The sequence below is a fragment of the Cephus cinctus genome, unplaced genomic scaffold (genome assembly GCF_000341935.2).
Source record: "Cephus cinctus unplaced genomic scaffold, Ccin1 Ccin1_scaffold0013, whole genome shotgun sequence".
NCBI classification, from domain to species: Eukaryota; Metazoa; Arthropoda; class Insecta; order Hymenoptera; family Cephidae; genus Cephus; species Cephus cinctus.
The window spans coordinates 988,159-1,004,554 of record NW_014332762.1 but is presented as its reverse complement, the minus strand read 5'-3'; the positions used below and the strand labels follow the sequence as shown (position 1 = coordinate 1,004,554).

General features: G+C 37.8%; 3 protein-coding genes and 1 long non-coding RNA gene across 11 annotated transcripts; 2 read left to right on the top strand and 2 right to left on the bottom strand.

Annotated features, from left to right (window-relative positions):
- The first annotated feature begins 183 nt into the window (after positions 1–183).
- LOC107265001 (annetocin receptor-like) lies at positions 184–4,877 on the top strand. 6 transcript variants are annotated; one of them, XM_025080065.1, is made up of 10 exons: positions 184–514; positions 688–858; positions 1,039–1,158; positions 1,260–3,032; positions 3,122–3,329; positions 3,405–3,499; positions 3,570–3,877; positions 4,036–4,203; positions 4,579–4,697; positions 4,755–4,877. In XM_025080065.1, the coding sequence occupies exons 4-10, from the start codon at positions 2,761–2,763 to the stop codon at positions 4,794–4,796; spliced, it is 1,212 nt and encodes a 403-aa protein (XP_024935833.1). In that variant the 5' UTR covers positions 184–514; positions 688–858; positions 1,039–1,158; positions 1,260–2,760; the 3' UTR covers positions 4,797–4,877. The 6 variants fall into 6 exon arrangements, with proteins under 6 accessions (XP_024935833.1, XP_024935834.1, XP_024935818.1 ...); XM_025080066.1 differs by having other exon boundaries at positions 1,212–3,032; positions 4,579–4,656; XM_025080050.1 differs by having other exon boundaries at positions 1,212–3,032.
- Positions 4,878–6,020: 1,143 nt separating this feature from the next.
- Positions 6,021–7,733, top strand: LOC107265023 (bromodomain-containing protein 4). 3 transcript variants are annotated; one of them, XM_015733961.2, is made up of 4 exons: positions 6,021–6,160; positions 6,262–6,460; positions 6,596–6,946; positions 7,046–7,733. In XM_015733961.2, exons 1-4 carry the CDS (start codon positions 6,116–6,118, stop codon positions 7,546–7,548), a joined length of 1,098 nt encoding a protein of 365 aa, XP_015589447.1. In that variant the 5' UTR covers positions 6,021–6,115; the 3' UTR covers positions 7,549–7,733. The 3 variants fall into 3 exon arrangements, with proteins under 3 accessions (XP_015589447.1, XP_015589456.1, XP_015589439.1); XM_015733970.2 differs by having other exon boundaries at positions 6,262–6,487; positions 6,596–6,799; XM_015733953.2 differs by having other exon boundaries at positions 6,262–6,487.
- On the bottom strand, positions 7,654–9,384 carry LOC107265015 (RAB6A-GEF complex partner protein 2). Its single transcript, XM_015733943.2, has 6 exons — positions 9,151–9,384; positions 8,934–9,055; positions 8,752–8,859; positions 8,544–8,693; positions 8,354–8,466; positions 7,654–8,293 (listed from the first exon to the last, which is right to left on the bottom strand). Exons 1-6 carry the CDS (start codon positions 9,270–9,272, stop codon positions 7,763–7,765), a joined length of 1,146 nt encoding a protein of 381 aa, XP_015589429.1. The 5' UTR covers positions 9,273–9,384; the 3' UTR covers positions 7,654–7,762.
- Positions 9,385–10,829: 1,445 nt separating this feature from the next.
- On the bottom strand, positions 10,830–15,107 carry LOC112493676. Its single transcript, XR_003058247.1, has 2 exons — positions 14,887–15,107; positions 10,830–14,794 (listed from the first exon to the last, which is right to left on the bottom strand). It is a non-coding gene; the product is annotated as an uncharacterized LOC112493676 (long non-coding RNA).
- Between the last annotated feature and the right edge of the window lie 1,289 nt (positions 15,108–16,396).

Below are 16,396 nucleotides of genomic sequence, written 5' to 3'. Positions count from 1 at the left end.
GCCGACGCGCAGCTCGTATTATCAAATTTCGTATTCTGCCCGACAGTTTTATGAATAACGTCTACGAACTTTCTACTGTAGCGGCGTAGCTACACAGTTCGGATTATCCCTTCCACCGTCGTATCTCATCGCTCCCCGCACCCCGCCGCTTTAAATAACCTAAAACAGTCGAGCCATAGCTACTGCGGTATTGTGACGGTTACTAGTCCTGCGTTGTTGTATTACTGCTGTACTATGGAATTCCTAATGGGCATTACACGCAATCGGGCAGTGTTGACAGTATACAACGGGCGACAGATTCCTCGACGCGAACTGTTTCGAACAAACAACCGTTTCATGCATTATTTTATGTATTTAAATTGAATGAGCATGCAAGAGCTTACTTCAGTTCTTTCCTATAACACAGTATGGCTGTCATAGGCGTTTTCTTCGTGAATATCTTTCACGGTAGATCGCCCAATAGTTTTAAATGACTCCACGTTCCAATCACGAAACTTTAAGAATTCCGGTAAAGGTACGTACATCTTGGATGCGGATACATGTAAGTATAATCGGATTTTGTCTTCTGCTGTTGCAAGACAAATTCTTTGCCATAGTTCGACAGTTCTTTCTTCCGTCGATAAGGAAGACTATATCAAACGATTCTTCGCTTGAGTTCCTTTTTGCCCTGTTATTATTTACTTACAGAAAAGGATTGTCCTGGACAACACAGGATCATCAGAGAGTTCTAGTGAACCATTTGTGGAATTGAGGTTAACAATACTTTAGAATCTGTAACCTTCCCTTATGTTACCGACCTGTAAGCCTACCATACGCGACTATGTTTCCTCCCTAGATAGTTTGGAATAACGGCGAACGGTAAGCTTGATCATTATCTGTAACTGACAATAATTTAGTAAAATTTTCTATTTTTTGCTCTTTTTTATTATTGATAATAATTACATAAATGGGGATTCTGACGTATCATCTACCAACGGTCACCCACGTTTTTTTTTCGTAATTCAATTATCTGAATGTTCTTTATAATGTTATTCTTAGGATCAAGACCCGTGCTTCCAAGTAATCAAGAGCAATGACTGGATAACGAAAGAATAAATGGAATCGCATTCGCTTTGGTTGTCGTGTGATTTATTGTCCCCTCTCCTGACCATCGACAAGGTAAACTTCCATAGTATTTTTTTTCCTTTTTTGTCACTACGAGATTTCTTTAGAAATATCAGTACCGGGATACATAAGAGGGAGACACTGTTTAACGGCAGGCATGGAGGGTACTGAAGAGGAAGCAAGAAGGACCGCTTCGGAGGGGATCAAAAGGAAATAACAGAACGGAGAAGGAGATAAAAGTGCAACAATACACAGCTGTACTGTGTATTGTAAGAAGTTGGCAATGAGTTGATGTAATGAGAGCGCAGACATTTTCTTGACCCACCTGGGGCGTACCGCCCATTTGATTGGACTGATTTGCAATTCAAAAAATTCGAATGCAACCGGCAGAGTGTATTGCAAGTGAACTTGCATAAAGCAACGCGTAAGACAATATTACACAGTAAGACAATTTAACATATACATATTATTACATACACGTATTACAAATACTCGTAGGTTGTTAATTAGAGGCGTGCTGCGGTCGTTTCAATAATAAATCTTGGTAAAATCATTAATCAATTATTTGTATAATAAGTTCATAAATAATACAGAAATTATTTTCTACCCAGGATGACACGTGCGACACGCGCTTGTCCACTTGCGCTCATGTGTGCGCATCCAGGTAGCCGATGACGACTTGGGTCATCGGTTACATACCGAGTTAGCAGACGTTCACGCGGCCCTCTCATGCTTACGAATGTTGTTGTTTTTCTGGCATTATTAAGATTATTTGCCAAATGCTGCCGGACATGGATTAATTACGTTCAAAGTTGAGATACGCACGCGAATCGTACTTGAGCATATATTTGCCAGTAGGCAATGCGTCTGTGTTATAGGCTTTTATTTCATCGGTAATTGATATTTCGAAAATAATTATTTATGAGATTCCGAGGCTGAGCTCAAAGTCTCTTCTTTATCGCAGAACAGGACGCAGCGTCGCGACGCAAACACCGTGAACAGATCTCGCGTACCCATTAATCCTTGAAACGTCAACGAAGATTCGAGCCTCCTACCTAACTTAATTCTTCCTTATTCTTATAACAGCTTCTCTTTCTTATTTTCTTTCACTCTTTCAACATCTTCCTGCTATACATCTTCCTTGTTCTTGTACTCATCAACCGAGGCGTCTTTTTAAAGCTGCGCTCTGCCTTACTATTTTGTGCAGCCAAAAGCTTCAGTTAAAAGAAATTTAAGTGTGGCTCTGTAGTAATTGTTGTTCCCAGTGACGTTAAACAGTGACATTTAAACCAGTACTAGGTGTGTTTAGTATTGAAAAGTGAATTAAATTTTTTTTTAAATTAAAAAAATACAATAAATCTCTGTTCGGTTTAAATTACGTAATATCGTCGTGAATCCGATGTCACTGCTGGTTGTTATTCATAGAAAGCAGCCATGAATATTCGATTCTTGAACGGAAGCATGAAGAGGTTGACGACGCTGGGTGTGCATTGCGAAGCGCGTAAAGTCGACGACACATAGTGAAGTGCCTCCTCGAGTGCCTTTGAGTATCCTTTAAGTGATTACAATACCGAGAAGTGCTTATAATTTCGTATAAACTGTCACAAAGCTTGAGATCGGAAAGAGAAACGCAGTCGAAGAAATTTCGCAAGCACGATGGCTCTGGTGAATAAAACGTTTGAAGAAGTGAACGAAGACACCAGGGATGAGTATCTGGCACAGTGGGAAATCACAACACTCTCAAGCATCCTGGCGCTCACCCTCGTTGGCAATATTTTTGTTCTTTTTGCTCTTTACCTTCGAAGGTACTCAATCAGTAAGAAAAAGCTCACCCGAATGTATTTCTTCATAATACATTTAAGCATAGCTGATCTTCTCACTGGGTTGTTCAGCGTTTTGCCCCAGTTAGCTTGGGACATCACCTTCAGGTTGGTCTGCTCCACGTTATCCTGACACAGTGAATATTCACTAGGTGCGACAATTGTTAGCACCGACCTAACGAAGTTGCTTCCATAAGATTTCAAGGAGGAGCTTTGCTATGCAAGCTGGTGAAATATGGCCAACCACTGGGTCCTTATCTGAGCTCCTACGTCTTAACCGTGACTGCCCTGGACAGATATCACGCGATCTGCTACCCACTTAGTTATTGTGGAACGACCTCTAGGCAATCACGAGTGATGGTCTATTGCGCATGGGTCATCGCACTTACATTCTGCACGCCACAGGTATGTCAATCTTTTTGAGTGGCTTTCTAATTTAGCATTGATATTTCATTAGAACTTTGTCCTTTGTGTGGTCAGCTCTTTGTCTTCTCGTATCAGGAAGTGATGCCAGGCGTTTTTGACTGTTGGGCCACGTTTGAACTATCGTATGGAGAACAAGCATATGTCACCTGGTAAGAAGGAACAGTATGAGTGATGCAATATAATTGGACTTTGGTATATGTTTATTTTAATTGCCTGCAGGTACAGCTTTTCTGTCTTCCTGTTGCCTCTTTGCGTTCTTTTATATACGTACACTGGTATATGCATGGGAATCTGGAGAAACAGCAATGTCGATGGATTGACAGAAATTGGTGCCAATGGCAGTCTCCTGGAAAAAAATCAAAATCATTTTCGAAATCGAACACTTTTGATATCGAGGGCAAGAATTAATACCTTGAAACAGACTATAGCTGTCATAAGTCTTTATATAATATGCAGCAGTCCGTTCATTGGTTGTCAACTGTGGGCCAGTTGGGACCCACAAGCATCGTCATCGCCATTCTACAGTGGTGAGTTAATGAATAGAAGAAAGTGGTTAAAAAACATTTCCACTTGGTCATCCAAACGAAGTGGAGGTGGAGGGAAGGAAGAATTATATGAAAAAAAAGGATAAAAGTAAATAAGTGGAGGGAGATAAACGTAAATAATAATGGCGTACACCTTTTAGGAACGACCTTCACTATCCTCGCACTTCTTAGCAGCTTGAATAGTTGCGTTAACCCATGGATTTACTTGGCTTTTAATAACGAGTTACGGCGAACATTGATCAGTCGCCTCCGGCAGCTTATCAGACTCCGACTTCCTTTAATGGGCCATAGTTATTCACCAAGCTTTAGTAAGTAGACGCTTTTTTGTTCGCTCTTGTTTTCTAAAAATATACGAGTCATGGCTAATGAATGTACAGGAAAACAAATGTACTGTAAACGTTACAGCCATATGAGTGGTTTTCAACGGTAATCACGTGGGGGTAATATTCATTGGACATAATAATCTCTTGTAGTTGTAACGAGTGATATTTTCATGGAAAAATATTTCTTTCAATTACCTCTGTAGTACGAAGTTGTAGAAAATTAAATGGATAATTCCATTAATTCCTGTAAAAGTAATTTTTAACATTACCATTTCTTTTCCTGTATATACTAATCTTTTGAAGTTTGCTGGTACTTTCGTATACATACGTGATATACATGTTGAATTAAATTCCATTTAGATCGCTATGGACGCAACAGCAGCAGTTCTAGCGGCTCAAACAGACCAACTTTGACAACGCCTGTTAGCCGTTACGACGGTAGTATGATGTTACGTAGCTCATCTGTCAGAGAAAATAAGGTTAGCAGGACTAGTGAGACATTGACAAGTTGATCAGCATCCTTATGGTCCATTCAGATTTATCCACTGCCGCCAGTTGCTCCTTCTCTATGCACATGAGCCAGTGAGTGTGTGGTCGATGAGAAAAATTGGAGACAGTCTGAAAAAGAGATAAGAATTAATGAGAAGAAGAAAAAGAAGAAGAAGAAGAAGGAAAACTGGTCAGAGCACAGTACAAATTAACAGATCCATAAATTTAATAAAAATCTTAAAATCATCGGATAAGGCGGTGTCGTATTATCGAGAGTCAAATATTAGCAGTTTACAAAAACATACAAGTGTCTTGCCAATTACGTCATACTTCTCGCAAACTACAGAATGCACGTTTTTTCAATCAAGTGCAATAACCAACGTCATATCCAGATCGTTAAAAAAACGTTAATCAATGCTCGACCGATCTTAAACGAGCTATTTAATAATATTTGAAGTAAAATAAAAGTGAAATTAATCATATAAAAAATGTAGTTTAAAATTAAGTGAAAATAAGTAATTCTAATATAAGCATCACTATCGTGAGAATTTAACGGAAATGATAAAACACGAATTAATTTGAATCATATCCGAAGATAAAATATGAGATAACGTAAGAAATGGAGAAGTTTCTTCACTTTAAATTCCGATCTCGAGTCCCGTATGTCACATCTCGTGGGACTTGCTCAACGAGAACTATTCTCCATTGTCCCTTATACATATATAGATATGGTTCCACCTCATTAGTATTAGCATCAAACGAATGCCTATTATGTTCCAACGTTTGTATTCCCATTTTTATCCCAATCCCTCAGCGCCTCTCATGTTAATCAGACTATAGCCAGAGCCAAGACTAGACGCCATTCACAAGACGCAAGAGAAACTGTTCATCCACTCGACGGACACGCCGCAATCTACTCAATATAAACTCTACGAAACGTACCTGATGAAACCTGGGAACCAAGGGAAACATCCCGTGAATGAGTTCTATGCGATTACTGGAATCCTCCGCGGTAAGAGGCTCCACGTAATCCTAATCCGACCCTGCGAACGAGAAATTACGATGTCGTAGTTGCGTGTCGGAGGGATCCCCGTGGATGATCCAATTGGAGAACGCAGATGAGAACCTCTGCCCGAACACCTGAATACTTAATAAACGGATAAAATTAACATTAATAACGACTGTCTGTGTCCGATCTACATCTTTTCCTCTACATTCAGGACAAACGCCTCCTCTAGTCGCACGTGACACCTTCCAAGTGGTGCACAGGCCATAGGTTAATAATTTTTTATCAATTTGTTGGGAAGTATCTGGAATTCGCGAAGACGTCTGCTTCGATATTTATGTGAACTTCAAGGTGGAAGTGTTTGCCTGGGTCAAAGTTAAAAAGTGAACTGATTCCTGATCGATGGAGCCGAGCGACGAGTACCGTGCTGAATTTTCAAGGAACGAGGTAGCTCTTCGTGAATCTTTTACTCAGCCCGTGAATTCATAATTTTTGGACAACCTGGGGAGTGTGTGCGCGTTGTGTGTCTTTTGTCTGGGTTGTTTCAGTCAGACAATGAGAGCAACGAAGAGGATTACGCACAGTCACCTGTCTTGCTGGATCTAGACGAGAATACGAAGCAGCAACATCGACATCGGCAGAATCAGCATCAAGATCGACATCAACAACAGCAGCCTCATCAATCTCATCTTCAGCATGAGAGACACCATCGTCGTGTATCAACAACGGAACGTGATCAAGCATCTGGTGCGTCCGCTGCCGTACCTGCTCTAGGTCAGCATCTCAGTTTAGATATTCGCTCGCGAAAAATGCCAGATCGTTCTTTGGTAATTTCTAATAGAATAACAATAATAATAATAAGAGAAAATTTACGTGTTGCAGATGAGTCAGTAGGTTCAGTTCGTCGACAATCTTTAAGAAAAAGATGGCAGGATGCAGCACTTGAACAACAATCTCAGACTCACGATGGAGTCCTGGTAATAAGGGTACCGGAACCTGAAGTAGTTGGGCCACATCCACATCTGGAAATGCTTCACGAGACTAATATAAAGCCTGTCCAAAGAGAACCTTCACAGACTGAGAAAGGTGAGCTGCGAGAATCCGGAGGTACGACGACCACCGGTACAACCAATATGGCCAACGTGGACTCTTACGTTTTTGCAAGAACTTGCAACCTCGTGGGATGCAATGGCCATAATCATCGGATGGAGAAATGCTTGTTTTATGAAACTGGTGATTGTTACTAGTGTCTGGCATATCGTTTTGCTGGTCGGTCGTCGAACAATTTTCTTTTAACGATTAGGCGTGTCATAATACTCTGTCACTTTTCAGATTACAAGAAGTCTGCGTGCGATCGCGAACGAACGCGCATGCGCGACATGAATCGCGCATTCGAACTTTTACGCTCGAAGCTTCCAATCTGCAAACCACCCGGCAAGAAACTTTCGAAAATCGAATCGCTCAGGCACGCCATTACGTATATAAGACATCTACAGAGTTTGCTGGAACCACAGTACAATTATGTTCCTGGGATGGCCGATAGAGCGAGCTACTATGGATCTCCTTCTGGTACAAGCTCACTGACTGGTCTCGGTATACCTCATGAACCTCAATGGGAACCTTTTGAGTACTATCGGTACGATTATCATGCGCAACTGGCTCCAGCCCTCTCGTTACAGCACACCCAAGCTCAAATAATACCACAGCCACCACCTTTACCACCTCCACCACTTCCACCACTACCACCTATAGTTCCATTACCTCCTGGAAATACCCCTTCGTCAATGTCAACTTCTTCTTCGACACCAAATTCTCCAGCAGCATCATCTTACTGATCTGATTATCAGATATTATTTACCTACTAGATTACTGTCAATGTATTAAGCAATGATAATGTTAAATGGATATCTCAGGAACATAAGGAGGCTCGCAACACACACTTTTTATTGTTAATCTTCGTTTTAATTGAATTGTGAAGTTTGTAAAGAAGAAATATATTTTTATGTTTAGCAACTGTAAAGATGTTTTATTTTGGAGTATATGTTAGAACTATACCGATAACGTACACGTCGTATGTGGGGCAGTGTTTGGAGGTGTTGTTGTGGGATGAATGTGAAGAGGTAGATCCCAAATCATTGTTTCCACGTCTATTGAAGAAGGTCCTTGCCAATCAATCGTACGCTCGTTGGGCAGTTCCATTAATTTAACGGTTGTTACAAATTCAAAGTGTAATCGCCATTTTAGAGTAACCAGATCCGTGGTAAAGTCTGGTGTCACGTGCAGAGGTATCGGTAACACCAATTGAGAATAGCGAAGACCCAAACAGACTTCATGGTGCTTGTTATAGCTGACCAATTTTGGCGCAGAAGATTTGCCTCGTTTATACTCATCAGATACATATTCCTCGGACTGCAAAGCAACAGAAACTTGAGCACAGGATACAGTTGCATTTGAAAAATCAAATGTCCCAACGATATCTTCTCCCAACTTGTATGAATTCTTGAATAAACAAAACCGGACAACTCGACCTCGAACGTTTGTCACATTGTAGAAATTAGGACTACGTCTCGCTGTTAAGTTCTGAAAATATATATGATACATTCTGACGAACGAATTAAAAATCAATGACCACGTTAATACCTGAAGTGTTTGCAAGGCTATGTCGACAGGCGTTTCTTTGTTTTGAGTTTCTGTGAAAGGATTGTTGGGACTCAGATCAACGCTGTCGTTGCATAGTGTTATTTCAGGCACCTCTGAAAATGATATGTATAACAGTTAATCAGATATACTTTCTTATATCATAGTCCATCGTGGATTAATGAGATATTACCACTTAGCGAGAGAACTCTGAAAGGTACATGCAAGAGTTTAATGGAGTCGTTTATCCGCTGTGTACCAAATGATATTTTGTAAGAATATTTAACAGCCTGTCCTCTGTACGATGGTGGAGCATCACTGGGAATGGTCTCTCGATAAACGTCTAGAAAAGATTGTAAAGTTCGCAAGCATGATAAAACTACAAATGATACAAGACTTACAAGTTTTACTCTCGCCAGGTGATAATCTAAGGTCACAGAACAAGATCTTAGGTTTGGTGTTCATTACAGCATATCCGTTATCCAGTTCCCATGGAATAAATGTTGTATCTATGGAAAAGCTAAGACAGTCTCTAAAACATTGTTTTCAATGACTTTAAATCTTTATATCCAGATTGCCTTACTTGCATTTATAGCAGCTGGTCTTGCGAGAGAGATTAATTTATCCGTAAGGACCATTTTTGCATTTGTAGAACATTGGCAATGCATCTGTGCACTTCCCCATGCCAGACTCGCGAAAACATCACTGTCAATAACATTAAAATATAAATAAAAACTAGTTACATTCGAATTTAAATGACAATTAATAAAATGAATGGTATATACAGTAAAATATATTACCTGTGACTTTGTGATATTTGATGACTCGGATTTGGAGGATTTGTAAAAGTAACCAGACATTCTACTACTTCTCCGGAAAAATAGACAGGTCCTCTAATTAACTTTGCAGCGATTTCAATCATCGCGTAAACATTAAATGAAACTTATGGTTATACAGAGAGAAACGTCAAAAACTATTTTGCAACGTATTCCAACCTTTCCTTGCTGAGGACTTTAATATTATCAGAAGATAAAATGGGAACTTTAGTACATCGCGTCACACGTAAATCAAGTTACCGACTGAAATACTAAAGCCTGGTCTATTTATCTTCAGTCGATGGCCATAATCTTTACTGCATTACTGATTGTAGGTCTTCTTCATGGAGTAAGTAATTTCAACAGTCTCTACACAGTGCCATATAATTCCTGGATCATAGCGACATCAAACTCGTAACATTGAACTTCTGAAATACGAGCAATAATCACAGCAATCTGAAGTCATTCTAAAATGATAATAGATAACACGATCGTCCATGCATTACCAAATCCAGGATCTGATGAATATATTATATAAGATATTTATTCAGTTATCTCTCTTTCTTTCACTATTCACTTTTAAAAAAAGAATATCATTATGAAACTTCGAACCGTCACCATATCCATACAATCTTAATACGACCAACACAATAGTTTTCGAAAAAGTTTCACGTCGTTCCCCTTACATTGCACAAAAATCGATAAGCCGCAATCATTTTTGCATGGTGCCGCGTCTGTTCAAGTTTCTAAGTGAAAGATCCTACCATCAAAACAAATTTCGATCGAACCACGCACATCTTCAAGTTTTATTCACTGAAATCATACATTGCAATTGCCATTCCGAACATCGCTCAAGAAGATCGATAACATTGCACGTTTCGTCTTCCCGACTATACACAGTACGGTAAAGAGATAGTTTTTTCAATAAATATTTTTGTTTCCTCAACTCCAGAAACTATCAACTTTCTTCTTATATCACAGCCAAAAGACAGATACAGTCCGTACCTTTCCATATGTCTTCATATACTTGGCGCTATAGAAGCCTCCTATACGTCTAGACTACGAAACTTTGTAAACTAGTAATATAACCTACAACACTACAGCGATATATCTGCTATGTGTCCATCAGGTAGTTCGCCCTGTATCCATAGAATTAATATAGCTACCGTATAATTACAGAATTAATTACATCCATTTTGAATACTCTACAGCACATCCTACGTCATAGATAATTTATTGGAATCTCTTGAGGTTTTAACGAAGACGAGTCGGTAGTCTATAGTAACTTGTGTTTAAAATTTGATTTCTCATTGCAAATTCTGTACGTACTGATATTTATAATAATTTAATACAATACTAATTGTATATATCTTTTATTTTAATTATTATTATACAATACATAGTATCACGATTTATGCTAAGTTACCAATGCAGTGCATTAACCTGGAATCCATATCTCCTTCGTCTTCGTACGTGATGGAGGGTTGCGCCTCAATCGCACAGGACTAATAAAATATTCAGAGCTAAAATGTTTCGTATTTCAAATGCGTAATAGCTGCGCTTCTTTCATTATTATTCAATGGGAAGATAACCATTAGTGGGATCTTTTAAAAAGGTTAGGAATGCGCGGTCATATCTGTCACCTTTAAATAAATTATTGCACATTTTTCATCAAATATTATATTTCGTTGTAAAATTGTGTTTATAAATTGCGTGGCTTTGTGTTTTGCTCATATCGCTTATGTTTGTCTTACTGGTAGTGAAAAAAAATTTCACTATAATATAGTATAAATACAAATATATTATATTGAAAATTGTCGGTATTGGTTTTTTTTGTTTTTTTTTTTTCTTTTTCAAAGTATAATTAGGTATAGCAAAAATATATATGATCGCGTGGTTAAATGCAAGCTCAAAAACGACACACGTACAAAAATGAATAAAAAAAAGCACACACACACACGCTACACACGGTACCGATTATTCGTTAAACCAAACTTATCAGAGACAAAGTATCGAGGCTGTAATTTATTATCGTCAAAGTCTCGTTGCTTCGTCTCGCACTGATTATACGTAAAAATAAATACATAGATATATTGACACGGTAAAAAAATTAATTTAAGACTTAAAAGTACGTGGGATACCTTAATTCATTCTTTTTTTAATTATACAATTTAAGTATTATGCAAAGTTGTAAAATTGGTATTGTCGATCCTTTATCTTATTATCAAAATATCATTATATTTCCAGAGATTGTGTACGCGACGTAGGCATTGACTTTTAGCATTCATTGGGAACACAAACTCGAGTTTTTGAAATTATTCTATAGGTATGTCTTTCCATGTATAGATTTATCGCTTTCTATTCTTACGTGCTATTAAGTATCCTTATCTTACAGACTAGATTAATTACCCGAGGACTGAGATCAAATACCTTACTGCGTTCATCAAAGTTTTATGATTTTGAATCATTGTATTTTTTTTTTCACGTAGTTATTACAAAACCAAATTTTTCAATTGAAATTTTAATATTAGCTGCATATCAATGCTATTGTTATAATTGTTTGCATGATAAAAGAAAATTTTTCAAATCATTCACTTTGATTGAACTTTTCGGATTCTTGTCCATGGGTGCCGTGACTAGAGTCCACTCTTAATATATTTTCATATATTACTTTATTCATATATTATTATTATCGATATACTATATCTATCCTATCTCTTATACCGACTGTAAAGCTCATCGTACAAAATTAAACTAGAGAAATGACTAGGTCTTAAATTAAATTTGATTGTGTCTCTGTTAACTGAAAATTTTTCCTTCTAAAGTTTTATTCGCCGACGTAATGAAATTAATCGAATATAGGTAGCAAGATAGAAGTCGGTGGAAGTAAAATATTATTAATAGGACTAATATTTTTGAAAAATGACCAAATAAGAGTGTCGATAAAAATTATCAAATTTTTTGTAGTCAGTAGTCGCGCTTTCTTTTTGTTCATGGTAACTGCGAGGACAATTCATTCCATTAAACGTGAATAATAAATATATTAAAGTAAACACAGCCCCGTAATACTATTTAATTGTAATCTAATAAAAGCAATGAAATTATAAGCGAAAGACGATTGGTCTGATTCATCCAAAAAAATTATGTATCATTTAATTAACTTTTAACCTTTATGCCAGTGGCCGAGACGCGTCCGAATTTCAGAGTTCGTTTCAGGCAGAAAGTTAAACCCAGAGCTTTCGTCTGCGCAGTACGAAAGCTTGCGAAGTGCTTTCGACCTGAATACGTATTTCGTCCCTCGGAACCATAACCTATCCTAACCCTAACACTTTACTGTACTATACCTGCTCTATAATTAGTAGCTGCCGTTACGGACAATTTGTACTTTGAAAGAAAAGCCCTTGTCAGAACTCAAAATTATTAAGGTTTGACTTAAAATTAAAATTTTTGAACTAATTTTTCAGACGATCCTAAACTAAACTAAATATGACGTCATACACAGGCACTTGGTGCGTATTTGACAAACGAAAAGATTCACCGGAACCTGACTAGTCTGCAATTTTTTTTTTTCCAAAAAACGATCTATTTCTTTTTAATATTTTTTCAGTCTTTTTTCGGTGTATTATGTTTAATTTTTTTTGAGGCTGTATTGATTGTTCCGGCGAATTTTTTTTTCTTTTTTTTTTTTTTTACGGAATACTCAAAATTAATACTGGCACGTTTCCCAAAATTCAATAAAAAATTACGATTGCTCAAAATGGACACGAGTCTATCTTATACGTATCTAAGCTTAATTGTTTCTTTATGGCCGAGTTAATTTTCTTTTTTCTTATAAGCTATAACTAAGGTTCTTAATAGTGAAAACTTATTTCTAATTTGTAGAAATGTTTCGTACTTTCGAAAATACTTGGAAAATAATTTTCAAGGATTTTTGAAAGATCGTGACTGCCAAACTCATTCGACGTAAGTTCACATGGCATCGCATTCACGGGCAGTGTTGGGCGTTGTGACACGGTGATACACAAATTCGAATACGTATTACAAGACACTTAAATAAGATTGCATAAACATATATAATACTAAGAATTTAATTTTTTCTGCGGGAACTTAAACCCGAAAATAAATTGCATTTTTAAGGGCCTGCATATTCAATCTCGAATATCAAATTAATTTTAATTAGATAAATTTGTCGATTGAGATAAGATTAAATGTAATGACTTGAAATTCTTTTATGTTAATTTTCTGACTAGAAAAATGATTAGATAAAATTTCCTGTAATACCTCAAATCATTATAAAATTTAAGGACAGTGACTAGATTCTCTGTTATAATTTATACTTATCATTATTATTATTATAAATCTCTGTATCTCTTAGATTAATCTACACGCGTGCGATCGGAATGTAGGAGTATGGATTTCTTATCATTATTATCACTAACCGATTAATCAAGACTATGCTAAATTTATGGATTAGATGGATCGTCCTTGTGTATAATGAAAATTTTTCCTAGTTTCATTGAACCAAAGGACTTGAAATTATATATGGCACCATTCGAAAGTCATAATTTGAAGATGCTTGACTTAGATTTTGACTAGAATATTTATTTGTGACTAGACATTATTTTGACTTCGATGTGTTGACTAGAAATCGTTACGGTAAGGACGTGACTGATACAAGTAATCGATAAAAAAGGAAAACTCAAAATCTATCAATTGTTTGTACGAGAAACGAAGAGAGCAAGTAAGAGCAAGGAAGAGAAAGGAGTAAAAATAATTTTGAATGTTCAAGTAAAAATCAAAATGACACTCACTCCGAAACTTAAATTTAATCTCACTTGAAATTACGTAACATCTAATACGGTTCTATTGACTCGATCGATCGATTAAACAATGCAAAGAATGTTTAATAAAATCATAAAGCATAAAATTGAAGTACGAGAAAATCGATGAAATTTGTAATCAAAAATTTTTGTAACATTTTCCACTTCGATTAAGAATCAAATGATAATTTTGAAATTAATGATCGTAGTGAATGATAATCGTACCTAATGATCTGTCAGTTTGAGATATTTGCCTGAGTAGCGAGAACAGGACGAGGGCAGCGTGTCTTCCGGAAGTACCGATGATCTTGTCAGGTTCCTTTTCAAGTCATTTTCCAATGTTCATTTTCCAAGATATACGTCATTCGGATTCCAACATTGATCGGATAGGCGTGCATGGTGATACGAGTCAGTGAATTCAGGTGCATCTTAGAAAGGCAGCTCTCAGCGATGTCGAAACGGTGTTAAGGTTGCCGATCGAACGTGTCTTCAGTACAATGATTCCATTGTTTCAATTCAGACAAGAAAAAGTCATTTGAATTTTATGCGTTGCCGGAAATGCGTCACGTGGTGTATCCTTCGATTTCCAGATCGATAAACAGCCAATTGACAGATGATCCAGTAAACCGGAAGTCAATCTTCAAAGACAATGGATCATCGGGTAAATCCAGATAATGATAAATTTTTTTCAATTTTTTTGCTTTTTTTTCGAAAAAAAAAAATTTTTCTCTCCATCCTTTCAGCAATCATGAAGCGATGTCAATGATGTCAACGGTACCGTAGGTCTGTGCCGTATATTTACAAGATGTCTATTGGAGACAGGCATTTATCAGTCTTCGAGTTTTACCGTCTTATCGATCGGTTTTAGTTAATTAAGCTGAGATAGCGATGATCAGGGTACCTCAAAATTGTTTGATGATTTTTCAGCCTTGCAGTTTCTCCTTCTTACGCTGCCTCCGTGTAGATGACGTTTGTGTCCCATATGGATAGATGAGTTCGATCCGGTTGTCAAAAAGTTGGGCTTTGGTAAAGCGATAGAAATTTGCGTGGCCCCCAAGGGATGGTTGAGACTTATAAGAGGAGCCTTATAGCCCTAGGAGGCCACGCAAGCGCACACTGGCTCGCCTGGTCGCAGACTAACCCTAACTCGAGTCTCCCCGACCTAGCATACCTCGCTTCCCCCACTTCTTCACTTCACCCCAATGATTCTCAGAAAGTACCGCCCATAACGCTGAGCGCGCATCGAGCTTTTCGTAGGACGTCTCCGATTGGCTGCCCTATGAGCTTTCCTTAGCCCCCACTTGATTTTCAGGGAAAATCATAAATGAAATATCCACGCGGCGCGATGCGCCTCTCAGCAGATAGTCCAAAAGCGCAGATTCAAATTTAAACGGTTTCCACGGAGCGTTACGCGCGACCCCTCTTTCGCCCCCACTGTAACTATAGATACCATACGTTAGTTTGACGGTTGATTAATTAACGTTGCACCTTTTACTTGCTTTACGTGCAGTCTCTACGCTAGGAGCGATCCCGTCCCGACGAGAGACCCTCAGTCCTTAAACTTCTGGAAAAGCTTTTCGATTATATTTCATGTTTTGGAAAACCGAGTAAATCGGAATCCACCGAGGCAATAACTTCACACAGTTCAAGACAATAAATGAGAGATTTATCCTTGGCAAAAAATATAGTGAAATTTTTCAAAATTTCTAAACTAATCATAAACCTGATAACCCCTATCGTATGACGTTAAAGAGAGTCCAAGGTGCTAGTACCCATAAAAATGAAAAAGCTTTGCTTTTATTTTCCACTAGTCTACCTTATCGTATTTTTCTTCAATTATTTTTACTTTGCTGGCAATATCTTTTTTTTATTTATTTGTCTTTATTTTAAAAATTTTACTGTTTACAATCGCATAGGTATACAGCCAGTGTTATTTTTTTATATATATAACGTGAATATCGTTCCCACGCTAATTCTCGTACGAAACAGTTCTGCAGTGTCAACTGCAACAGGTAACGAATCGCGTTAAACACTGTATTTAGCAATTTTGGAATAACACGGTTGCCTCGATATTATAGTAATGATCGCCGAAGAAAATTCTATAGTTTCTTGATAAATATATATTTCCCCCTTTCCACGTTACTTCCTGCCGAAACCTGCGAGTCTCGCGTGTCCCTGTACTTGTATAATTTTTAAAAATGCGTATGCACCTACTTAAGGACTTCAGCCTGTGGGTGCCGGGCTGGGCCAGCTGTCGCTATTTTCTATGGGGTTGAGTGACTTCCAAGTGACGGTGGTTGATATGGGCCCGCGAGCACATAGTGGCTCTTGTAATTTTCCCCTTCTATCCTCAATGGGGAGAAGGGACGCCGACAGATTTTCAAAACGGGGGGTGAATACATTTCACGGCC